The 26,126-nt window shown below is 46.4% G+C and overlaps 5 protein-coding genes across 6 annotated transcripts in view; 4 read left to right on the top strand and 1 right to left on the bottom strand.

Annotated features, from left to right (window-relative positions):
- The window catches only part of ST8SIA1 (ST8 alpha-N-acetyl-neuraminide alpha-2,8-sialyltransferase 1), a 157,653-nt gene that overhangs the window by 46,960 nt on the left and 84,567 nt on the right, over positions 1–26,126 (bottom strand). The gene's annotated exons all lie outside the window — the stretch shown is intronic.
- Positions 2,788–4,741, top strand: LOC146762461 (uncharacterized). The gene has a single exon (XM_085542154.1). It carries the CDS (start codon positions 3,509–3,511, stop codon positions 4,574–4,576), a length of 1,068 nt encoding a protein of 355 aa, XP_085398280.1. The 5' UTR covers positions 2,788–3,508; the 3' UTR covers positions 4,577–4,741.
- On the top strand, positions 5,045–8,121 carry LOC146762462 (E3 ubiquitin-protein ligase Topors-like). Its single transcript, XM_085542148.1, has one exon. The coding sequence runs from the start codon at positions 6,600–6,602 to the stop codon at positions 7,668–7,670; it is 1,071 nt and encodes a 356-aa protein (XP_085398274.1). The 5' UTR covers positions 5,045–6,599; the 3' UTR covers positions 7,671–8,121.
- Positions 8,453–10,794, top strand: LOC146762463 (E3 ubiquitin-protein ligase Topors-like). The gene has a single exon (XM_085542120.1). The coding sequence runs from the start codon at positions 9,439–9,441 to the stop codon at positions 10,738–10,740; it is 1,302 nt and encodes a 433-aa protein (XP_085398246.1). The 5' UTR covers positions 8,453–9,438; the 3' UTR covers positions 10,741–10,794.
- LOC146762464 (E3 ubiquitin-protein ligase Topors-like) lies at positions 12,370–15,320 on the top strand. The gene has a single exon (XM_085542161.1). The coding sequence runs from the start codon at positions 12,764–12,766 to the stop codon at positions 13,832–13,834; it is 1,071 nt and encodes a 356-aa protein (XP_085398287.1). The 5' UTR covers positions 12,370–12,763; the 3' UTR covers positions 13,835–15,320.

Consider the following 26,126-nt stretch of genomic DNA (forward strand, 5'->3'; position numbering starts at 1 on the left):
GAGCAGAAAGTAAATCTCGAAGTATTGCGGTCAGTGTTACCGTATCAGGATAAGACTGTGTCTACTAAAGCATTAGCTACTCTTCTTAAATGGATAAGCAAAAATGTCCCTGAATTTCCAAAAACTGAGTTCTCTCTCGATGGAGAACTTTGGGACAAAATCGGCTCAAAACTCTACGAGGCTTCTCTCGCTAAAGACAGAAAGGCTGCTAAGCTGTTGCCCGTTTGGAGCCGGATAATGGAAGGGATTAAGTAATCACGACGGGAAAGAATTTATTCCGACCATTCCCTGCCGCCCTCCGTCCCAACCCCGCCGCTGCCTCTCGCTGCGGGAAGCGGCCCCTGCCCGGATCCAACTTGCGGCTCCGACCCCTCCCCGATTCGGGGAGACGAGGGGCCGCAGCCGCCCCCCTTCGCGCTCCCGCCGTTCGCTCCTCCCCCGACGTTCGCCGCGTTGCCGCCCTCTACGGCGCCCTCGCCCTTCGCTCCGCCTACGATGTTCGTCGCGCCGCTTCTGCCCTCCTCCCCCCCCACGTCGTGCGCTGCTGCGTCTGTGCAGCCGGCGTGTAACGTGGTTAAAGACACGGACGGATCGAAACCAGGGGATCGTTGTGACCCTGGTCCAGAAGATCCAGAAAGAGAATCGGACACATTTCCTCCTGATGATACTTTGAAGGAAGCAGGAATGACAAATTTCCCTACAGCGTACTGTGATGTCTTAGAGCAATGCAAAAAAGAAACAATATTAAGGGGTGATGCTGACACGTTGCAGACCTTTCCTAATCAGGTCCCCCGTTTGGAATCTCTGCCTTATGAGGCAGTGAAGGAGCTAAGGGAGTCAGTGAGAACATTCGGAGTTCAGTCAGCCTTTACATACAATCTTTTGGTTACAAACAGTGACAGTTACGCTATGACCCCTCACGATTGGAAAACTGTGTTAAGAATGATCCTCTCTCCTATGCAATACACCATGTTTATGACTGAATATCAGCTACATAATTTGACTGATAGCTCTTTGCCTCAGACTCGGACAAATCCATGTGGCACAGCACCTCTTCAACTGTGTCAGACAGATGTCACTCACGTTCCTGAATTTGGCCGTCTAAAATATGCACATGTAACAATAGATACTCATTCTTCTTATGTATTTTCCACAGCACATACAGGTGAATGCAGTCTCAAGATTTAGAGTTTAAGGCATTAGCTAGGATGTTGTGTGCTTCTTCTATTTTAGTAATAGATCAGATGTGTATTAAACAGGATTTGATCTAATCAATGCTAGAGTCTACAGGAATAGCTCTTTTAATGCTTTAGTACTGTTTGGTTATGATGTTATTAGCCTATTAATTAGCTTTTCTTAATTTTCAAAGACAAAACCTGGAAAGGAATCCCAGGCAAAGAGATGACCCTGTATCATAGAACGGATACCTCTTTTACATCCAATTAATTGGGATCTGAAAATATAACCATGCATCATTTTAGACAAAAGTGCACGCTAATAGAACTAAATTTGATGGTTTATTCTGTTTTCCAAGCAGGTGTTCCACTTGGGCTCTATATCACGCACTGGCCATGCGGATGTGGTGTACAACTGGAAGAAATCCTTCAGACCCTGAATGCAGGAGAGAATCTGTGATGGGTGAGAGAGGAAATGTGCACCTTGAAGCAGGGGACGCCCTGCTGGCACTACCTGTCACATCCACCACCAACATGGCTTGCTGTTTCTCAAGGGTCAATAAGTATTAATGCCCCTAGTGATACTCTAGTACATTTGTCCTCTAAAATTGGTTCTATTTGACATGATATTCCATTAAATTGTGCGATCATTAATCAATTATTAGCCCGGATAACTCAGTTGGTAGAGCATGGTTATGAACATCTTAAAAGCATTTACTGCACAAATTTTAGTGGTCATTAAAAATCAATATATCAGAGTATATAAAAATTGAAGACTTTTCCTGATCAGTTACAGATTAACACAATGGGACCCTCATGGATTTATTTTCAGGTTGCAGAAACTTAGGTTGCAGTACAAACATGTTTGTTCTTTTTAGTGGCTTTAACAGTAATGTTGTTATGTTGTATTAGACTTGTCTCTTTTTTCACTTTTAGAGTATTGTCAATCGAGGCCTTGATTGAGTTATAATGATTATGTTATTAATACAATTAGTGTTATTATTTTATAGTATGGTAGTAGCTTGTCAATAAACAAAAAAGGGGGAATTGTGGGAATACAAGAAAAGCTGTTCAGAGCAGCAGCTGTGGAGCAAGATAAACAGCATGGGAACCAAGGACACCTCTGCAAGGAGAAGAAGAGTCTCACAGCTCTGATTGGATATGTGCCTGCATGGACAGTTGAAAAGTGTTTTGTAGAATGCTTTGTTGACGTGTAAGGTGTTTGGGAAAGTTGTAAGGGCGGATGGGAAAGTTAGAAAATAACAACTTGTGAAGGTATATACGGGATGTGAGAACTTGTAATAAACGATTTGGATCGTTCACATCTGAGTCCGTGCCGAGTCGCTGCAAGAAGGTAGTTAACAAATGTAAATCATTGGTTAGATTGTGAATAATCTGGGGTACCCAACCAGTGGAAACACAGGGGAAAGGGGAAGGAGTGGGGGAGACAAGGTACAAATGCTGTACTATTGAGTCCATAAGTACAATCCTACAAGCAGGACAACCACCATTGCAATTGTGAATAAAATCTGCTTTTATCAGGGAGAACCATCCTGAATCACTTTTTCGGTTATTTCTGAAATTCTGTCACTGGGATCAGCTGAATGAAGACTGGTCGCACCCTCTTGACTCTCTTCCATAGGGTATTTACAAGAATTAAGAAGATCCTCCCTAATTCTTCTCTTTTCTGAAGTGACCCGGGTACCTTATCCTTCACTCATAGGAGCCATGCTCCATGAGCAAACATATCAGTGAGTGCTGTGGTGGCACAAGGGCTGCGGTGACATCACTGAGCAACAGGCTGTGATGCCATGGAGCTTTGGGCGCTGGCAGGGCCTGGCCCAGTCAGTCTCGAGCCTGGACTCCTGCCGAGCGAGTGTGTGCGGCTTGGAGGTGGAGCGAGAATTTTGTTTGTGTGTTGGGCTGTGCTTTGGGGACTGCTGGCAGCTGCTCTCAGTGCCCATCCCTACAGCCATCACCTGGAATCCCCTGGCCTGCCTGGTTCAGGCAGCTGGGGTCTCACAGAGGTGCACGTGCAGCAGCACAGGTGAGCTGGGTGGGGAGGCATCACCCAGAGTGGTAATGGGATGAGCTCTGGGATGGGGGAGCTGCCAGGACCAGGGCAGCAGTCTGACCCTGTGAGAGCGTGGGGTATGGGCTGGCAAAGCCGTGGGATTGGGATGGGGTCCTGCTGAGGGAGCAGGACGTATCTTCTGCCTGTCCCAGAGAAAGAGAATGACCACGGCCTCTCTCCCTCTTGCAGTGCACATTTTTCACCGCTGAGGCTCTGTCAAGGGAGAGAGATTCATTTTCACTCCCCATCAGGCCACAGCATGGAGACCATGGCAGCAGAGGAGGCGTGGACATGTCCCATCTGTCGTGACGTGCAAAAGGACATTGCCTACGCAGTACCGTGCCGTCACGAGTTCTGCCTCGGCTGCATCCTGCGGTGGGCCAAGCAGAAAGAGACCTGCCCGCTCTGCCGCAGAGTGATGGAAGTTGTTAAGGTTGCTGCGTGGGACGACAGCGACCTGGATTTTATCATCTGTCCCCCAGCACCACCAGTTCCTGCCTGCTTCCAGGCAGGCATTGCCCACATCTACAGCCCCCGGCACGACGCGCCATCCCCTCCAACCCTTCTGATGCTGCCAGAGGAGGAGGAGGCTGTGGAGGCAGAGGAGGGGCGTATGGTGGGCGGTCTGCTGCTGGAGGTCTGGGCAGCCCTGTTCAGGCAGCACCAGGAGATCCTCGACCCTGTGCTGCCATGGCTGCGCCAGGAGCTGCGAGCCATCCTTGGGACACAGTGGTGGGAGGCAATGACGGTGGAGAACCTCATCCTCAACACCCTGTGTAACATCGGGCTGGACAGCGAGGCCCTGATCCGGCTGCTGCAGCCTGCCCTGGGGGACAGAGCAGAGACGCTCATCCAGGGCCTTGTGGACGCTGTTGTCAGCCGGTGGGGCGAGGAGGCCCACGGGCAGCTGGGCCTCCAGGGCGTCCACGTGTCCGAAGGGCAGGAGGAGGGCCCTGCAGCCAGCGGGCAGGAGGACAGCTCTGTGGCCGCCCCTGGCCCCGCAGCCTCTCTGCGAGGCACAGTTACAGCAAGGCCTGGACCCAACGGCAGCAACGGAAGTCCCAACGGACAGGAGCAGCCCAGCACACCACAGGCTGTCATTCCTGGGGATCCCAGTCACACCCTGTCTGCCCACGTCCCCAGGCAACAGGAGGAGCCCCACGAGGAGACGGAGCAGCTGGCAGCAGCAGATCCCTCTGCTCAGGGCAGCAGCCCCTCCGCTCCTGGCCACCCAGCTCTGAGGGCTCAGAGGCCCCGTAAGAGAAGGGCTGGCAGTGACCTGGACCCACAGCAGCCCTGCAAGAAGCCACCCCCTCGAAAGAACTAGCAGGGATGGCACTTCTCTTCAATTAAAAAAAAATAAAGTGCGATATAAAAATTACACGGAGCCGGAGTATTTTATGGGTTGCAAAGGCCCTCTACTAAGATGATCATCACATTCAAACCCACCCCCATCCCAACGGAGGTTTCCCAGTGTCGGTTACACAGGAAGATGTCCTGGCGAGTTCCGAGTATCTCCAGGGAAGGAGACATCAAACCCAACAGCCTCCCTGGACAGCCTCATCCACTGTTGTGTAATCCTCACATTAAATAACTTTTTCCTCGTGTTCAGATGGAACTGCCCGTGTTCCATTTTGTGCCCACTGCCCCTTCTTGTTGTGGGAATCAAATGTTGCTTCTGCATTAGAATAAGATACGAATTTTCATTTCATGCTCTCTGCTGCCCTCGTTCTTTCTGGGGGTCTTTCTACTTTAGGGGGGGGTGGTTAGGGGGAGGGGAACTCTGATGGTTTCCATCACTTTTCCTCTAGATAAACCTTCCCCAGGAATGCATGCTCAGTATATAGGTGAAGTAATTCATAATCACTGACATTAGGAAGATGGAGCAGGTTATAGGCGCAAAGACTGCAGCTCCTGTCTGTCCAGCCTTCTGAAATATCTCTGAGCCTTACTGACAGTTGGTGCTGGACAGAAGAGACCCGAGTAAAAGAGAATTTAAGGAGGCGAAGTTAAATAATTAGCAATATACATGTATAGATAGCAGCAATTTATGTCAAGTCAGCATGAACATATATGTAATATCCTGCCGTGCACGTTTCAAGAATACCCTGCCGTAAGTTGATCAAACCAGAGGACGAGTCATTGCATGTCCATGGAAGCGCCTGAAGAGGCATCGGGAAGACCTGGCATCCCCCGCACTCCCCTCCATTGTTGCCCTTTGTTTGACAAAGGAAATGTCCTCTGGACGGAATGGAAGCAGCCTTGGAGAGAATCACCGTATCAACGTGATAAGGAGAATACTGAGACATCTTGCAAACAGCAGGATGGTGACTGACTGGTATGACTTAGCACATGAAGCAACGAGTGTCAGAAGGTAGTTAACAAATGTAAATCATTGGTTAGATTGTGAATAATCTGGGGTACGCAACCAGTGGGAAAACAGGGGAAAGGGGAAGGAGTGGGGGAGACAAGGTACAAATGCTGTACTATTGAGTCCATAAGTACAATCCGACAAGCAGGACAACCACCATTGCAATTGTGAATAAAATCTGCTTTTATCAGGGAGAACCATCCTGAATCACTTTTTCGGTTATATCTGAAATTCTGTCACCGGGATGTGCTGAATGAATACTGGTCGCACCCTCTCGACTCTCTTCCATAGGGTATTTACAAGAATTAAAGAAGATCCTCAATAATTCTTCTCTTTTCTGAAGAGACCGGGAACCTTATCCTTTCCTCATAGGAGCCATGCTCCATGAGCAAACATATGAGTGAGTGCTGTGGTGGCACAAGGGCTGCGGTGACATCACTGAGCAACAGGCTGTGATGCCATGGAGCTTTGGGCGCTGGCAGGGCCTGGCCCAGTCAGTCTCGAGCCTGGACTCCTGCCGAGCGAGTGTGTGTGGCCTGGAGGTGGAGCGAGGATTTTGTTTGTGTGTTGGGCTGTGCTTTGGGGACTGCTGGCAGCTGCTCTCAGTGCCCATCCCTACAGCCATCACCTGGAATCCCCTGGCCTGCCTGGTTCAGGCAGCTGGGGTCTCACGAGGTGCACGTGCAGCAGCACAGGTGAGCTGGGTGGGATGCATCACCCAGGGTGGTAAAGGGGTGAGCTCTGGGATGGGAGAGCTGCCAGGACCGGGGCAGCAGTCTGACCCTGTGAGAGCATCAGGCACTGGTGGCACAGGTGTGGGGTTAGGAGGGTTTCCTGCTGTGGGAGCAGGACATTTCTTCTGCCTGTCCCAGAGACAGAGAATGACCACAGCCTCTCTCCCTCTTGCAGTGCACATCTTTCACCGCTGAGGCACTGTCAAGGGAGAGAGATTCATCTTCACTCCCCATCAGGCCACAGCATGGAGACCATGGCAGCAGAGGAGGCGTGGACATGTCCCATCTGCCGTGACGTGCAAAAGGACATTGCCTACGCAGTACCGTGCCGTCACGAGTTCTGCCTCGGCTGCATCCTGCGGTGGGCCAAGCAGAAAGAGACCTGCCCGCTCTGCCGCAGAGCCATGGCAGTTGTTAAGGTTGCTGCTTGGGACGACGACAGCGACCTGGATTTCATCATCTGTCCCCCAGCACCACCAGTTCCTGCCTGCTTCCAGGCAGGCATTGCCCACATCTACAGCCCCCGGCACGACGCGCCATCCCCTCCACCCTTTCTGATGCTGCCAGAGGAGGAGGAGGCTGTGGAGGCAGAGGAGGGGCGTATGGTGGGCGGTCTGCTGCTGGAGGTCTGGGCAGCCCTGTTCAGGCAGCACCAGGAGATCCTCGACCCTGTGCTGCCATGGCTGCGCCAGGAGCTGCGAGCCGTCCTTGGGACACAGTGGTGGGAGGCAATGACGGTGGAGAACCTCATCCTCAACACCCTGTGTAACATCGGGCTGGACAGCGAGGCCCTGATCCGGCTGCTGCAGCCTGCCCTAGGGGACAGAGCAGAGACGCTCATCCAGGGCCTTGTGGACGCTGTTGTCAGCCGGTGGGGCGAGGAGGCCCACGGGCAGCTGGGCCTCCAGGGCGTCCACGTGTCCAGAGGGCAGGAGGAGGGCCCTGCAGCCAGCGGGCAGGAGGACAGCTCTGTGGCCGCCCCTGGCCCCGCAGCCTCTTTACAAGGCACAGTTACAGCAAGGCCTGGACCCAACGGCAGCAACGGAAGTCCCAACGGACAGGAGCAGCCCAGCACACCACAGGCTGACATTCCTGGGGATCCCAGTCACACCCTGTCTGCCCACGTCCCCAGGCAACAGGAGGAGCCCCACGAGGAGACGGAGCAGCTGGCAGCAGCAGATCCCTCTGCCCAGGGCAGCAGCCCCTCAGCTCCTGGCCACCCAGCTGTGAGGGCCCGGAGGCCCCGTAAGAGGAGGGCTGGCAGTGACCTGGACCCACAGCAGCCCTGCAAGAAGCCGCCCCCTCGGAAGCACTAGCAGGGATGGCACTTCTATTCAATTAAGTAAAATATAAAGCAAGATATAAAACATTACGTGCAGCCTGCGTATTTTATGGGTTGCAAGGGTCCTCTACAGTGATGATCATCACATTCAAACCCACCCCCATCCTAACGAGCTTTTCCACTGTTGGTTACACAGGGAAATGTCCTTTCGAGTTTCGAGTATTCCCGGGAAAGACACATCAAACCCCCTAGATTCTCTGGACAGCCTCTTCCACTGTTCTGTAATCCTCTCATTAAAGAAATTTTTGCCCATGTTCCATTTTGTGCCCACTGCCCCTTCTTGTGGGAATGAAATGTTGCTTCTGCATTAGAATAAGATACGAATTTTCATTTCATGCTCTCTGCTGCCCTCGTTCTTTTTGGGGGTCTTTCTACATTAGGGGAGAGGATAGGGTTAGGGGGACTCTGATGGTTTCCATCACTTTTCCTCTAGATAAACCTTCCCCAGGAATGCATGCTCAGTATATAGGTGAAGTAATTCATAATCACTGACATTAGGAAGATGGAGCAGGTTATAGGCGCAAAGACTGCAGCTCCTGTCTGTCCAGCCTTCTGAAATATCTCTGAGCCTTACTGACAGTTGGTGCTGGACAGAAGAGACCCGAGTAACAGAGAATTTAAGGAGACGAAGTTAAATAATTAGCAATATACATGTATAGATAGCAGCAATTTATGTCAAGTCAGCATGAACATATATGTAATATCCTGCCGTGCACGTTTCAAGAATACCCTGCCGTAAGTTGATCAAACCAGAGGACGAGTCATTTCATGTCCATGGAAGCGCCTGAAGAGGCATCGGGAAGACCTGGCATCCCCCGCACTCCCCTCCATTGTTGCCCTTTGTTTGACAAAGGAAATGTCCTCTGGACAGAATGGAAGCAGCCTTGGAGAGAATCACCGTATCAACGTGATAAGGAGAGTACTGAGACATCTTGCAAACAGCAGGATGGTGACTGACTGGTATGACTTAGCACATGAAGCAACGAGTGACAGAAGGTAGTTAACAAATGTAAATCATTGGTTAGATTGTGAATAATCTGGGGTACGCAACCAGTGGGAAAACAGGGGAAAGGGGAAGGAGTGGGGGAGACAAGGTACAAATGCTGTACTATTGAGTCCATAAGTACAATCCGACAAGCAGGACAACCACCATTGCAATTGTGAATAAAATCTGCTTTTATCAGGGAGAACCATCCTGAATCACTTTTTCGGTTATTTCTGAAATTCCGTCACTGGGATCAGCTGAATGAATACTGGTCGCACCCTCTTGACTCTCTTCCATAGGATATTTACAAGAATTAAAGAAGATCCTCAATAATTCTTCTCTTTTCTGAAGTGACCCGGGTACCTTATCCTTCACTCATAGGAGCCATGCTCCATGAGCAAACATATCAGTGAGTGCTGTGGTGGCACAAGGGCTGCGGTGACATCACTGAGCAACAGGCTGTGATGCCATGGAGCTTTGGGCGCTGGCAGGGCCTGGCCCAGTCAGTCTCGAGCCTGGACTCCTGCCGAGCGAGTGTGTGCGGCTTGGAGGTGGAGCGAGGATTTTGTTTGTGTGTTGGGCTGTGCTTTGGGGACTGCTGGCAGCTGCTCTCAGTGCCCATCCCTACAGCCATCACCTGGAATCCCCTGGCCTGCCTGGTTCAGGCAGCTGGGGTCTCACAGAGGTGCACGTGCAGCAGCACAGGTGAGCTGGGTGGGGAGGCATCACCCAGAGTGGTAAAGGGGTGAGCTCTGGGATGGGGGAGCTGCCAGGATCAGGGCAGCAGTCTGACCCTGTGAGAGCATCAGGCATTGGGTGGCACAGGTGTGGGGTTAGGAGGGTTTCCTGCTGTGGGAGCAGGACATTTCTTCTGCCTGTCCCAGAGACAGAGAATGACCACGGCCTCTCTCCCTCTTGCAGTGCACAACTTTCACCGCTGAGGCTCTGTCAAGGGAGAGAGATTCATTTTCACTCCCCATCAGGCCACAGCATGGAGACCATGGCAGCAGAGGAGGCGTGGACATGTCCCATCTGTCGTGACGTGCAAAAGGACATTGCCTACGCAGTACCGTGCCGTCATGAGTTCTGCCTCGGCTGCATCCTGCGGTGGGCCAAGCAGAAAGAGACCTGCCCGCTCTGCCGCAGAGTGATGGAAATTGTTAAGGTTGCTGAGTGGGATGACAGCGACCTGGATTTCATCATCTGTCCCCCAGCAGCACCAGTTCCTGCCTGCTTCCAGGCAGGCGTCGCCCGCATCTACAGCCCCCGGCACGACGCGCCATCCCCTCCACCCCTTCTGATGCTGCCAGAGGAGGAGGAGGCTGTGGAGGCAGAGGAGGGGCGTATGGTGGGCGGTCTGCTGCTGGAGGTCTGGGCAGCCCTGTTCAGGCAGCACCAGGAGATCCTCGACCCTGTGCTGCCATGGCTGCGCCAGGAGCTGCGAGCCGTCCTTGGGACACAGTGGTGGGAGGCAATGACGGTGGAGAACCTCATCCTCAACACCCTGTGTAACATCGGGCTGGACAGCGAGGCCCTGATCCGGCTGCTGCGGCCTGCCCTGGGGGACAGAGCGGAGACGCTCATCCAGGGCCTTGTGGACGCTGTTGTCAGCCGGTGGGGCGAGGAGGCCCACGGGCAGCTGGGCCTCCAGGGCGTCCACGTGTCCAGAGGGCAGGAGGAGGGCCCTGCAGCCAGCGGGCAGGAGGACAGCTCTGTGGCCGCCCCTGGCCCTGGAGCCTCCCAACGAGGGACTGTTACATCAATTCCCAGAACCAACGGCAGCAGTGAAGATGCCAGCAGAGAGGAGCAGCCCAGCACAACACAGGCTGTCCTCCATGGGGATCCCAGTCACACCCTGTCTACCCACATCCCCAGGCAACAGGAGGAGCCCCACGAGGAGACGGAGCAGCTGGCAGCAGCAGATCCCTCTGCTCAGGGCAGCAGCCCCTCCGCTCCTGGCCGCTCAGCTGTGAGGGCCCGGAGGCCCCGTAAGAGGAGGGCTGGCAGTGACCTGGACCCACAGCAGCCCTGCAAGAAGCCACCCCCTCGAAAGAACTAGCAGGGATGGCACTTCTCTTCAATTAAAAAAAAATAAAGTGCGATATAAAAATTACACGGAGCCTGAGTATTTTATAGGTTGCAAAGGCCCTCTACTAAGATGATCATCACATTCAAACCCACCCCCATCCCAACGGAGGTTTCCCAGTGTCGGTTACGCAGGAAGATGTCCTGGCGAGTTCCGAGTATCTCCAGGGAAGGAGACATCATACCCCACAGCCTCCCTGGACAGCCTCATCCACTGTTGTGTAATCCTCACATTAAATAACTTTTTCCTCGTGTTCAGATGGAGCTGCCCGTGTTCCATTTTGTGCCCACTGCCCCTTCTTGTTGTGGGAATCAAATGTTGCTTCTGCATTAGAATAAGATACGAATTTTCATTTCATGCTCTCTGCTGCCCTCGTTCTTTCTGGGGGTCTTTCTACTTTAGGGGGGGGTGGTTAGGGGGAGGGGGACTCTGATGGTTTCCATCACTTTTCCTCTAGATAAACCTTCCCCAGGAATGCATGCTCAGTATATAGGTGAAGTAATTCATAATCACTGACATTAGGAAGATGGAGCAGGTTATAGGCGCAAAGACTGCAGCTCCTGTCTGTCCAGCCTTCTGAAATATCTCTGAGCCTTACTGACAGTTGGTGTCGGACAGAAGAGACCCGAGTAACAGAGAATTTAAGGAGGAGAAGTAAAATAATTAGCAATATACGTGTATGGCTAGGAACAATTTATGGCGTGTCAGTACGAACATATATGTAGTATCCTGCCGTGCACGTTTCAAGAATACCCTGCCGTAAGTTGATCAAACCAGAGGACGAGTCATTGCATGTCCATGGAAGCACCTGAAGAGGCATCGGGAAGACCTGGCATCCCCCGCACTCCCCTCCATTGTTGCCCTTTGTTTGACAAAGGAAATGTCCTCTGGACGGAATGGAAGCAGCCTTGGAGAGAATCACCGTATCAACGTGATAAGGAGAATACTGAGACATCTTGCAAACAGCAGGATGGTGACTGACTGGTATGACTTAGCACATGAAGCAACGAGTGTCAGAAGGTAGTTAACAAATGTAAATCATTGGTTAGATTGTGAATAATCTGGGGTACGCAACCAGTGGGAAAACAGGGGAAAGGGGAAGGAGTGGGGGAGACAAGGTACAAATGCTGTACTATTGAGTCCATAAGTACAATCCGACAAGCAGGACAACCACCATTGCAATTGTGAATAAAATCTGCTTTTATCAGGGAGAACCATCCTGAATCACTTTTTCGGTTATATCTGAAATTCTGTCACCGGGATGTGCTGAATGAATACTGGTCGCACCCTCTCGACTCTCTTCCATAGGGTATTTACAAGAATTAAGAAGATCCTCAATAATTCTTCTCTTTTCTGAAGAGACCGGGTACCTTATCCTTTCCTCATAGGAGCCATGCTCCATGAGCAAACATATGAGTGAGTGCTGTGGTGGCACAAGGGCTGCGGTGACATCACTGAGAAGCAGGCTGTGATGCCATGGAGCTTTGGGCGCTGGCAGGGCCTGGCCCAGTCAGTCTCGAGCCTGGACTCCTGCCGAGCGAGTGTGTGCGGCCTGGAGGTGGAGCGAGGATTTTGTTTGTGTGTTGGGCTGTGCTTTGGGGACTGCTGGCAGCTGCTCTCAGTGCCCATCCCTACAGCCATCACCTGGAATCCCCTGGCCTGCCTGGTTCAGGCAGCTGGGGTCTCACAGAGGTGCACGTGCAGCAGCACAGGTGAGCTGGGTGGGATGCATCACCCAGGGTGGTAAAGGGGTGAGCTCTGGGATGGGAGAGCTGCCAGGACCGGGGCAGCAGTCTGACCCTGTGAGAGCATCAGGCACTGGTGGCACAGGTGTGGGGTTAGGAGGGTTTCCTGCTGTGGGAGCAGGACATTTCTTCTGCCTGTCCCAGAGACAGAGAATGACCACAGCCTCTCTCCCTCTTGCAGTGCACATCTTTCACCGCTGAGGCACTGTCAAGGGAGAGAGATTCATCTTCACTCCCCATCAGGCCACAGCATGAAGACCATGGCAGCAGAGGAGGCGTGGACATGTCCCATCTGCCGTGACGTGCAAAAGGACATTGCCTACGCAGTACCGTGCCGTCACGAGTTCTGCCTCGGCTGCATCCTGCGGTGGGCCAAGCAGAAAGAGACCTGCCCGCTCTGCCGCAGAGCCATGGCAGTTGTTAAGGTTGCTGCTTGGGACGACGACAGCGACCTGGATTTCATCATCTGTCCCCCAGCACCACCAGTTCCTGCCTGCTTCCAGGCAGGCATCGCCCGCATCTACAGCCCCCAGCACGATGCGCCATCCCCTCCACCCTTTCTGATGCTGCCAGAGGAGCAGGAGGCTGTGGAGGCAGAGGAGGGGCGTATGGTGGGCGGTCTGCTGCTGGAGGTCTGGGCAGCCCTGTTCAGGCAGCACCAGGAGATCCTCGACCCTGTGCTGCCATGGCTGCGCCAGGAGCTGCGAGCCGTCCTTGGGACACAGTGGTGGGAGGCAATGACGGTGGAGAACCTCATCCTCAACACCCTGTGTAACATCGGGCTGGACAGCGAGGCCCTGATCCGGCTGCTGCGGCCTGCCCTGGGGGACAGAGCGGAGACGCTCATCCAGGGCCTTGTGGACGCCATTGTGAGCCGGTGGGGCGAGGAGGCCCACGGGCAGCTGGGCCTCCAGGGCGTCCACGTGTCCGGAGGGCAGGAGGAGGGCCCTGCAGCCAGCGGGCAGGAGGACAGCTCTGTGGCCGCCCCTGGCCCCGCAGCCTCCCAACGAGGGACTGTTACATCAATTCCCAGAACCAACGGCAGCACTGAAAGTGCCAGCAGAGAGGAGCAGCCCAGTACAACACAGGCTGTCCTCCACGGGGATCCCAGTCACACCCCTGCTGTGCGCATCCCCAGGCAACAGGAGGAGCCCCACGAGGAGATGGAGCAGCTGGCAGCAGCAGATCCCTCTGCTCAGGGCAGCAGCTCCTCCGCTCCTGGCCGCTCAGCTGTGAGGCTCCGGCGGCCCCGTAAGAGAAGGGCTGGCAGTGACCTGGACCCACAGCAGCCCTGTAAGAAGCCACCCCCTCGGAAGCACTAGCAGGGATGGCATTTCTTTTCAATTAAAAATAGAATTGATAAAATTAATTACATAGAATTACAGAATTTTATGTGTTGGAAGGGACCCCTGGAGATCATAATTTCCTACTACCCCCTAAAGCAAGTTATAGAAACTTACACAGGAATGTGTTTAAGTGGGTTCTGAATAATTCCTGTGAAGGAGACTCCTCATCCTCTTTGGGTAGCTTGTTCCAATGTTCTATAACCACCACCCAGTACTGAGATTTTTCCTCATGTTCCAATGGAACTTCCTCTGTTCAAGTTTGTGTCCATTGCCCCTTGTTTCATCACTGGGCACTGCTTAAAAGAGCCCAGCCCCATATAGTTAATTTCCACTCAGGAGATATTTACAAGCATTGATAGACTTCCACCCAGTCTTTACTTCTCCTGGCAGAACACCCTCAGGTCTCACAGCCTTTCCTCAAAAGCAGCATGTTCAAGCCCTTAGGCATTTTTGTGGCCTTCTGCTGGATTCTTTCCAGAGGTTCTATGCCTGTCTAGAACAGAGGAGCCCAGAATAGGCTACAAGGGCACACTGCTGGCTCATAGCCAACCATTTGTCCACCAGGACGCTCTGGTCCTTCACCACAGAGCTTCTTTCCAGCAGGTCAGCCTCTAACTTGTACTGATGTATGCAATTATTCCTCTCCAGGTGCAGGCCTTCACACTTGAACCTTATGAGATTCAACAAGGGCATCTCCATCCAACTTTCCAGACTTATTATTCCATAAAGTCTAGGTTTTATTCAGAACAGAGCTGGAGCTCTCAGTGCTGCTTTCTCCCCTTCCACCAATCTGTCACCACCAAATCATCATATCTATAGAAGTTATTTTGTCCTTTAGAATCAAAGACCACTTAAGTGATATGAGTTCACTGAGAAGAGGTGCTGAACAGATTAAAGATGAGCACTCTACAAGAACAAGGAAAAGAAGCAGATTTTAGAAGTGGTCTTAAATACACCTATTCTAATGTAATTTAAATAGGCATATTTGGATTAGACACTGGGTTTTAAGGTGTTCAAAGCACACATAAGAATCATGGATACCCATTCACCCTGTGATCACTCTGAAGTGTAATGTGACAGCTTTATATCAATGACAGTACATTCAACAATAATTTAAAAAATTAAATTGTTTAAACAAAACTTCAAACAATAATTAAAAAAAAAAAAAAGAAACACTGATTTAAGTCAGAACACTGAAAGTAGGTGTCAGTTCTGGAATTGTGTCTGTTAAATAGATGTACTCTAGTCTGCAGAAATCTCTAGGAAATATAAAAAAGGAGAAGAAGATGAACAAATGTGAGGCAATCAGTCTTTATATGGAAATAAACCAAAAATAAGTGATTGTTGGTCAGATTCTGATGTGATTGCTCATACTTAACACTATTCTCTCCATGTAAAGTCTGATTAAATAGCAGAATTTCAGAATGTTATTCAGCATGGGAGCATCAAAACTGGTTCTGAAAAACAGCTATGTGAAAGATATTGCCAGTAAGGAAGCCATACTTAACAAATGCTGAGCATCTTCTTATCCCATTGACTTGTTCCTGTGCACAGGAGCTGGCAGCCTACCAGAAGCAGCCAACACAGGATCAGGCAATACCTAACAAACACACTACTTTATCATTTAGAAGTACCATTTTGTTTATCTCAATTGAATGAACTTTTGGCAGACTTCCATTTCCCATTCCACCAAATTAGCCATAGCAGAAAAAAAAAGATGAAACCAAGATGAAAAAAATCCTGCAAATCAGAATCAACCTACCAAAGTTGGCTCAACACACCCTGAAAATCACTGCGCTTCCACTATTTACTTTTTCAGATCAGGAATTTTAAAAAGAACAACAAATAAGGGGGGGGGGGGGGGGGAAAGGAGACAGGGAATAGAAAGAAGGTAATAGTGTAGTACACTCATCATTTAAGTAATTATAGAGAAGTTATGCTTTTAGTACATTCCAAACAAGACGGCAGCAAACTGTCATGAAAAGCAAATTAAAACAAACTTCCTCAGAAAGAGTGATTGAACTTGATACAAAAGCAGTTTGTGCAAATTGCTTTGCTATCCAAATAAAACAGAACTAATTTCGATCATTCAGCTTTACTCCAAAAGCTACAGCTGTTATAGAAACTCAATTTTTAAGACTGAACTTGTCTAACTTAGAAGGGGAGATTCACATGGGAAAGATACTTTTCATTTACTTTTGTAGACAAGGGAATTTGCTGTTATAAAATGTAAAGACAAAATCAGATGGGCTTAGCTAGCAAGACATCCACAATGGATTTACTGCCTAAAAACTAAAAGTTCTACCCAAAAAGGATGTACAGAAATCACAGTTCCTTGTTTCCGCAGCTATCCTCTTTTTACTGCTTCTTATTCCTTTTTGTGTTGAGAAGCCACGGAAGACGGGAAGGAAGCTGGGTTTACTTACATCTTGCACAGTATAAGTTCAGTTTCTTATTTGGAATTTTGTTTCCCTCCCATTGTGATGTTTCTGGGCAATGGATCAGAGCTTAACTGAAATGTACTATGCTTCTTTCAGAAGAGGGTAAAAACATTGCCAAGATTTTTAAATTACTCTCCATGTGCTGGAAATTGCACGATACTTCCCTCAAATAATTTTTCTGTTTCCTACTGTGCTGAAGCACTGAAAGAAACTAATGGGATACGACAGGATTCATGATTTGAAAGACAGGATTAAGCCCATATGAATGCCATCTGCACTTGGTACTAAATCTGGATGAGTAACATCACGGCACAAAAAAACTGAGGATCTTAGAGGCTCACTTAAGTGACAGACACAAAGGACAGATTCCTTCATGAATGCTGTGTTCAGAGGTACAAAAGGGGATGTTCATTCTTGGTAGAAAATACCTCTGGCAGATACTTCCTGTAACACCAATAACACTCTTTCACCTCATGTTATTTTTCAAGATGTTTCTGTCCAGATTCTCACTTATCTTAGTCAGCACAAAATACTGTTCCCACTTTCTACTCCAGTCTACCATTTTCAGCTGCTGCTATTTCTTTTCCAGTGTTGGAACAATTATATAGATCTGTATACCCTGCCCGTGCTTCCCTTTTCTTTTATATACATCCACATGGTTCTTATATATCCAAATAATAAATGCCTCTGTATCCAATTTTATAAAATCCTTTTCTGATTTAGACTTTATATTGAGAAAAACACTACACAGTTTTATTTCTTTTAAGAATTATATACTAATTCCTGGACAAACAAGGGGAGAAGTAGGAAAAGTTGAAGTAGAATATATGCTCCTTTAAGGCAACATGGTCAAGGACAGTTTCAATGGAGAAAAAAGAAAAACAGTAGTAAGGAAAGGCTAAAGCCATAACTAAATTGGGAGATAAGAAAAAAGAAAGACAGAAAATCCAAACACAGACCTGACAAAGTAAACATGGAGATAATTACAGTAGGTAAACCTCACACTGACTGATGGGCTACCAGGAAACTGTAGGCGGTACTTTCAACCTCAGCTTTGAAACACTAGACACACGACTAGCAGGAGTGAAGTCAGTACAGCCACACACACTGATGAAAGAATGAAAGAACAGCTTGGAAACAGAGATGAATGGAAACATCACTTAAAATATTTAAAAATATGATTTACTACACTTTTAAAATGTGCCACAGAAGAAAAGAAACAATAATGTTTCTCAAATGGAAGGATCTGATCTCACACCCGGAGATGCTAAAGAGAAATCCCCGTTGCCTTCATCACAGAGGAACACACAGCATAAATCAAATATGTGATAAGGATTCTCTGGGAAGTGAGGTTGTCATCACCTGATGAAAGTGGACCTGCTATCCAACTGCATCATTGTCACATCAAGAAATTCACTGAGATTAAGTTATCTAAACTTAAAGATTAATTTAATACTACCTTGATATATATCCCAGGTGAATGTACTTTTGAGAAGATCTATATCAGCTTATGTTGAGAGATGGCATTTATCCTCATAAATTTAAGGGATGATGGATAGGTATATTATGCATTAACAGTGCAGTCTGAGCATGTTATGACAAGTAATCTTGCCAGCAAAGAATATGCCTTATCTAGTGCCAGAATCTTACACCAAATGAGCTGTATAGACAACAGAATTACTGAAAAGGACAAAAAGTCTGTCAGTGCAAACACTGACCACATACAAATCCCTGCACTGTGCCTAAACTGCTGAGACTGCACCTAATACTGAAAGACATCATGCATCTGACAGTGTTGTGGTTTAACCCAGCAGGTGGCTGAGCGCCACACAGTCATTCACTCGCTCCCCCACTTCCACATCAGATGGGGAAGAGAATCAAGAAGACGAAAGTAGAACTTGTGGGTTGAGATAAAACGATTTACTAATACAGAGAAAAGAGAAAGGATAATAATTAAGACAAATGCATATACATATATACACACACACACTTATATATATATGTATATATAGTAAGTGATGCACAAGCAATTGCTCACCACCCTCTGACCGATGGCCAGCTAGCCCCAGAGCAGCACAAGAGAGCAAGATGAACTCCTACCCATTGAAAACTCCTTCCACATTATGTCACATGATATGGAATATCCCTTCAGTTAATTTATGTCAGCTACCCTAATTCTGTTCCCTCCCAGCTCCTTAGCCCCTTCACTGTGAATGCCTTGGCTCTGTGCAACACTACTTAGCAGGCAACTAAAAACATCATTGCATTGTCAACATTGTTTTTCTCCTAGAACCAAAACACAGCATGGTACCAGACACTTTGAAGAAAACAATTCCATCACAGCTGAAACTAAAGATGCACAGCTACCTTATATTAACATGGGATTAGAGAAGTTTGCTGTGTCAGAAAAACAACAGATCCAGATTGCTCTGCCTGAATAACACTGCTGATGTCATGTCTGACAGCGGAATCAGTAGCGAATTTCATTTAACTGGAGCACAATTAGTCCATCAACAGGGTTTTGAAACCCTGGACAATTATCAGGGGAAGGAGGAAAGGGAGTCTCTGGGACCTTATCCAGACCTTTTGGAGCTGATGACATACTGTCAGACATGCAAAGAATCAGTCACTAACCCTGAAGAATAGCCTCTTAAAAATCTCCTTTACCTCTAACCTCCTGGGTGAAGAAGTAAATACAGAAAGGAATGTGTGTGAAGATAACTAACATGCACAAAGTGACAGGAATAATGAAAATAAACAGTTCCACCATGAGTGCAGTGAAGACATTGCTGCAGCAATCAGGAATAAAAACAAAGCCCCATCAGCACAGTCTGAAAGCCTGCTTGTGCAGCACCAGCACAGGTGGTCACAAACAAGGTGTAATTGCATCATGCTGCTTTTAACTCCCTGGGGCAAGGTCTTGCACAGCAGATGGCCCATCCTTTTGTTTTGTTGTTTTTTACAAAATTATCTCTACCTTAGAGCACTTTGAACATTGTGAAATGAGGCAGTTGCAAAGACTAACGTAATCTAGCAGATGCAGGTTATTTAAACTGCTAATCACACCTTTGCTGCAAAGGTGGGGTTGTCATATAATGAGATAAGCAGAAGGCAGAGAAAAAAAACAAAAAAAAGATGTGAAGGTTGCATCAACAACCTGGAAACAGACCGAGTTCAGAAGCAGAGAAAAGATGTTTTGTGAGGTGTGGTGTAAAAACATAGAAAAATCCCAGTAAAACATCAAAATAACAGTGATGTAGAAACCAGTCATATAAAACTAGCTATATGTGAAGCACAAGGGAGTCGCTGGTTGAGTTTAGTTTGTGAGACAGTGAGAAAGACAAAAGTGACCTAAACTGACACAGGCTTATATGCAAGTACAAACACTTCTCAGAATCACTGTGTTTCCTTCTCCAGGATATGGTATGTGCCCAAAGGTTGCAGATGCTGCAGGGTATTCCTGAACCTTTTCATGATTTGCAAACTTCTGTTGAACAAAGCCTTTCATCTCTTTCCTAGCACCAAAGAACATTAACCTAGACCCTGGAGGCCACCAGAATTCCTACAAACTATGTGCTGGCCCAACACCGAACAGTTAGCTACATTATCCAGCTGCTTCCCATTTCATTAAACAGAATCATAAGGCCAGTCAGCTGATACTTTAATTAAGAACAGGACATCATTGTACATATAATTCTATAAACATAATTCATGATTAAGACATTTTCCCCTCTTTTTTTGTTTTTCTTTTTTCTCCTGGTGTTGTCACTATTATCATGCTCAGTAGGTGGTGTCTGAAATAGTGCATGTCCAGCATCCCTGCTCAATGAAAAGTTTACAGTTGAAGAAGTAAAATAAAGCACACTTACACTGTTCAAACCACCGAACAACACTGAACAAGCTAAGCCCATACTGCTATAACTAAAGGACCACAAAACATGAGGCAGCTTAGATGTTTTTAAACAGTTTCTACAGCAGAGCTTCTCCAGTTTGTGCTGCAACAGCTTGCAGCCCAGTTTGCCGTGTAACAGTTTAACCCCAGCAGTTTATCAACTGATTGTGGGTAGGTGTTCACATTTCTGGCTTTGTGCTCATCTGTGATAATGGGGCTTTGCGGTTACAAATGGAGACCTGAGCCAGCTCATGTAGTTACACATCCTCTACTCCCATTAATCTCTCTGAGATAGTTGGGCGGAGGTAGGGGAAGACAGAAGACAGATAATGAAAGAAGGAAATGTACAGCACCGTCTAGCACATGTTCAGCTCCGCAGAAGAAAGGCCCCAAAAGCCACAAGAAAATAAACAAAAAGAAATGCACTCAGACAACAAAGGCTCTCATGGAATGGAGGTGTATTTTAAACACTGCACAATATATGGAAAAGGAAAAGGATCATCAGCCAGGTTCCTCAGGGAAACTATTTGAAAATAAACAGCTCAGTGATTGACAGGCCATGACCAGAGATGTGGACAGGGTGAGCAGAATGGCAGATCAAGGGAGGAGCATTTTTGTGCCAGGGTACAGACAGCAGAGCTGATGGGTTCACAGCCTTGTTTTAAATGCTGCTTTAAAGGGTAAGAGAAAAGAAGAAAAGAAAAGAAAAGAAAAGAAAAGAAAAGAAAAGAAAAGAAAAGAAAAGAAAAGAAAAGAAAAGAAAAGAAAAGAAAAGAAAAGAAAAGAAAAGAAAAGAAAAGAAAAGAGAAATGTTTGAGTTGAAAGTGACTATTAAAGGCCATCTAGTCCAACTCCCCTGCAATGAACAGGGACACCTACAGCTTGATCAGGTTGCACAGAGTCCCATCCAAGTTGGCCTTGCATGTGTCCAGAGGCAGGGCATCTACCACAAATCTGGGCAACTCATTCCAGTCCTTCACTAACCTTATCGTAAAAAATATTTTTCTTATATCCAATCTAAATCTCTTCTCTTTTGGCTTGATACCATTTCCCCCTCTGTTATTACAGCAGATCCTGCTGAAGAGTTTATCCCCTGACTTCTTATAGCCCCCTTTAGATACTGAAAGGCCAGTATCAGGTCTCACCAGAGCCTTCTCCAGGTTGAACAGCCCCATCTCTCTCAGGTTGTCCTGGTAGGAGAGGTGTTATCATCTACAAATGTTGGTTTATTTGTCACCCAATGAGAGCTGCTGTCCAGTGGGACCACTACGTTTATGTCAAGAGCCACAGTGGCAAGTTCACAGGGTAGACTAACTTGACTCATGCCAAAAGAAAAACAAGCAAACAAACAAAAATCAGAGAATCTGTCTTCTGATCAGAACTGCAGAGCATTACTGAGTAGTTCTAACTTCACAGTAAATATTAATCAGCCTTTTGATTGAGCCTCTAATCACTTACATCACAAATACTCTCAGTGATTCCATCATGACTAACTAGGCATGCTTTTCCTCATCAAATAGGCCAAGCGTATCCTCTGTTGTGAGGCAGAAGAGGATAGGCATTTACACATGATTTTGTTGCTAAGCTAATGACAGATAGATAGACTAGTTTTGGTGGTCTAGTAGAGAATTTCAGCTGCATGGATGACCAAATTGCAGTGAATCTGCTAGGGCTTCTCCATTTCCCATTTCAGACCTACAAACAACTTCCTTTAGGTTAATGCACATTACAAAAACACCTGCATCCATCATCTAACAAGGCAACATACTCACAAAGACCTAAGATTCTGGACTAATGGTTTTCAGCTTCTGCAGAGGAGAGATATGCAGAAGAAAAAGCAAATCTCATCATTATTGTAAATGCCTCTTTCTGCTGGACTTGGATATATAAATATGTAAATATTTATTTACAGCAGCAGTATTTGTTTTGCTTACATGAACATTGACTAAGTAATAATTAGACAGTTCAGTGTGTATGCTCCCACCTGACAAATGCATACATTTCTGGAGAACCCTTGCTAATAGTCTTTTATCACAAAGTACAATTTGATAATGCTTTCTGATAAATTGAGGCTTGTACCTACACCACAATATTTCTCACATTTTCCCTCCCATTCTGTCTGCTGGTCTTTCCCCTTTGTTTTCCACCAGCTTCTCATGATGTTACCTCTCATAAGCTACCAAGACCAAATACTCACTGATGTTATGACATCCTCTGCAGTACAATAACACACGGGTTGCTCTTACAACAAAAATAATGCATAGCAACATACACAGTATTTGTTTTAACTGATTTTGTTGTCTGCCTTGAATCCAGACTTCCAAAAGTAATAAGGAACTGCCCTATTAGCTGTGGACTACTGTGTATTTGTCTCTGCTTCCTAGGAAATGATGTCCTACAAGAAGCAAACTCTAATGTTATAATTGAGCCAAAGATCAGAGCGAAAATAAGCTTTAATCATATTTGGGATTTCAAACAACAGCTCTCACTCTCAAATCTCTTAAGCACACATTTATAGATCTTCTTTCATTTAATTTGAACTGAGATAAAGGAAAAATGAGCGCAGAACAAAATGTAAAGGCCAAGTATTTTTACCAGTTTCACTTTTATTGTTGAATCATTCTTCAAAGTATTTCTTTCCTGGGGGTTAGAACTACTGCCAGGAGTAAGGCAGACACACAGTCCTTTCCTTTGTGACTCGGCAAAATATGTCTGGACGCTCAGAACCAGACATAATACACTAGCCTAGGGCTGAGAGAAGGAAGGGCTTGTTATAACGGAGAGGGAAATAATCAAGAATCTCTACTCCCCTTTCAGTCCTTAAGCACTCTTAATCAAGCATTTGTCTCAGATTATCAGAATAACAAAAAAAACCCCAATACTTTGATTTTTCTGAAGGGTTATCTGGGGAGAAAATCCTTGATACTGAAAACAGCTGTTACATACCCATCTCCAGCTAGCATGGTTGTTATGTAATTCGGGGATCAATTTCCCAGTCCTGCTGATTCAAAAAAGCTTTACTGTAATCTCTCCCTCTCATCCTACAACAGGAACTCTTAGTAAGAGCATGTAACCTTTTGCAGTGCTGAAGCAAACAGACTGAAGGTACTGAAAAAAAAAAAAGTTTTCTGTGGAGGGTTAAAAATTATGGACTATAATGCACACTCTGGATAACACAGCATGGCTTATTCCAACTGTTCTCCTGTCATAGACTGAACATACATAAAATTCAGTACCTCTTCCCACCCCCCCACCCCTTCTAACGGTGTATAGCTGTCACAAATCACTTCTTATGTCTCATTTATTTTTAAAATGATGTTGATTAAGTTGCCACAGTAAGAGACTAACAGAGGTAAATAATCTTCTGCCACTTCTATGTCTGATGTCTTACAGCGAGCACACAAAAAAAGGAAGTCTATTTAAAGGAATTATGTTACACAACTGAAAGCTAAGTGGAAACGGGTGGATTTGAAGAACTGCTGCAGGCTTTGACTTACATTCATTGTGATAATTTAAAATGTAATGACCTCTTTCCCTAACAGTTTGCTAGAGATTGCTGCCTCCAAGAAAAGACAGAACAACAAAACTTGTGAATACTCTCCAGGCACTTCAGTGCAAGGCCCTGCACTGAGCTAAAACCATAGATCACACACAAAATTCCATGAATTCTGCTTTAGATCAGTAGCAAACAGATAGGAAAGAGGGGCTGGTAGCACTCAGTGTTTTCTAATTGAACACACAGCTAAGGCATAAGGCCCATGCATCCTAAGCTTGTGAGCCTATGGAAACAGACTGGAAACATAAAACTTACTCAAAGAACAGTTGCTGTGAGGGATTTCACCAACTGCTAGAAAGATGCTTTAACCTGAGTCAGTGATTCCTCATGCATAAAGAAGCTGAATATCTGTTAATTCGGTATTTTCTATGAAACATCAAAAATTGAAGACTTAACACTTTGTACTCATTTGCTTATTTTTAATTCATTATAACAGTATGCACAGTATGCAAGGAAAAGCTGATTTTCGTGGTTTTTAACATAATTCAGTAACCAGCTAGTGGAGATTAGAACCTTGTAATCTCCTAGGTTTACATTTCAATTCTGCTACAACAGGGTGAAGCAGTAGGTACTGCTGCCCCATGTAACCCATCCATTCAGCTGAAACTCTGGCTACTGAGCTTTGCAGATTTACTAGGTTTGATGTTCGTGATGTTTGCTTGGTGCCACTTTCAGTTCTCACTAATCAGTCTTCTCTTGCCTCTCAGCTATTAGTGAAGCTGTGGAACTGCAGATTTTGCACCTACTTTGTCCACTTAAATACAAGGGAGGAAAGAAGCTTTTCCTCATGCTCAAACTGACGTCCAGTCAAAAGCAAAATCAAGTAGCAGCATAGTACCAAAAAAAATAAAATTTTTTAAAAAAGCAGAAAAACTGGTCATGGTGCTGAGCTGCAATGAAGCTCAGAACAGATGGTGCCTGTATCTATACCAGACTGGCATTGAAGGGGACCGATACATCAGTAATTACCTTCAGCAGCAGATGAAATTTATAAACCATAATGGACAACAATGATCATAACGTCAGTAGTGTGACAAGGCTTCTTGTCAGTTTTATTGTTCCAATATTGCAACTGCTGGACACACAATACTTAAAAATATTAGAACAAAACAAGAAGCACTGTTCATTCTGTACAGCTGCAAAGCTGAACTTGTAAACAAAGATCACTAGAATACATCTCCTCCTTAGTCATAGCATTAACCTTTCAGATGAAAATGCACTATGGCCAAAGCTTTTAAGGGAGTCTGTAAATGCACAGGAATTAATTAAAAAACAGGATAGTATCTTTTTTTTTTTTTTTTTTTTAAATAAACAATATGCTGCCGCTCTCACTGATTCCTTGAGAAGTGAACGTTCTGTTGGCCAGAAACAGACTGCTGTTTTATGGGTAGTCATCAAAATGTCATGCTTCAAAATATTAGAGCAGCATTCCCTGCTATATACAAGCAAAATATCCAATTGCACTTTCTGAAGAAATGACATGAATTTAAAGGCACAGGCACCACAAAAGATATAGGAACTGTCAGTGACCGACATTTGGACACACAAGGATCTTGATTAATATTAATGATGGCTAAAAGGGATCACTTCATATATCTCACTGAATAAAAACAATGTGAAACTACAACTAATAATCCGTGGCTTCCTGCTTTACTAGCATTAGGTTTCCTACAAACCAAACCAAAACTCAGCTCTTAATAAAGTAACCACAAATCCGGAGCAATTGACCTGGGAGATTAACTGCTACTACAGGTATAACAGGCTACTAAGAGTTTCATTCAGTTTTGTTTTTTCTCTTGGCTGATCAGAATAAGGCACCATTTTTGTGGAATCCTCTAACCCAAGTACTTAGCAATCATCTCACAATTTTCCCCAATTCATGCAGATGGACACAATGCGATTCAGGAGGAAAAAAATTGCAATAAGAGCTGAAGGGGAAGAATATTAAGACGTTTCAATATATTCTAAACAAAAGAGTCAGGTTTCTCTGATATCCTTACAGCCAATGTATTCCAGTTCCCATTTTTCTCAAAACAAAATAAAACTTCCAATCCAATCACGCCTCAATGTTTCTTGCAAGTCAAAGAAATTATCTGCTAGGGGGAAGTAAGGGGGTACCTACCAGGTAATTAAATAGCTAGTAGTTTGTGGAGCTCTAAGGTTATGGTATCAGAAGTAAATGTTGTTATTATATACATATATATATAAGATACATGCAGATACGTAAGAGGGAGATAGAAAGTTGGGTTTATTTTACCCCTTCCTTGAATGGTTTGCACAAACTGCTTCGGTCTCTTTGCAGTAACAATCATTAACAAACAATTTTGGCGTTACACGGTGGTAGCAAGCAGATAACAAGAGCCATGCAAACATTATTGC

Source organism: Coturnix japonica, chromosome 1, assembly GCF_054131305.1.
Source record: "Coturnix japonica strain WE chromosome 1, WE-NBRP24, whole genome shotgun sequence".
In the NCBI taxonomy this organism is placed as follows: Eukaryota; Metazoa; Chordata; class Aves; order Galliformes; family Phasianidae; genus Coturnix; species Coturnix japonica.

Coding starts and splice junctions, on each gene's coding strand:
- LOC146762463 (XM_085542120.1), top strand. CDS start 9,439: ATGGGGGAGCTGCCAGGATCAGGGCAGCAGTCTGACCCTGTGAGAGCA.
- LOC146762464 (XM_085542161.1), top strand. CDS start 12,764: ATGAAGACCATGGCAGCAGAGGAGGCGTGGACATGTCCCATCTGCCGT.
- LOC146762461 (XM_085542154.1), top strand. CDS start 3,509: ATGGAGACCATGGCAGCAGAGGAGGCGTGGACATGTCCCATCTGTCGT.
- LOC146762462 (XM_085542148.1), top strand. CDS start 6,600: ATGGAGACCATGGCAGCAGAGGAGGCGTGGACATGTCCCATCTGCCGT.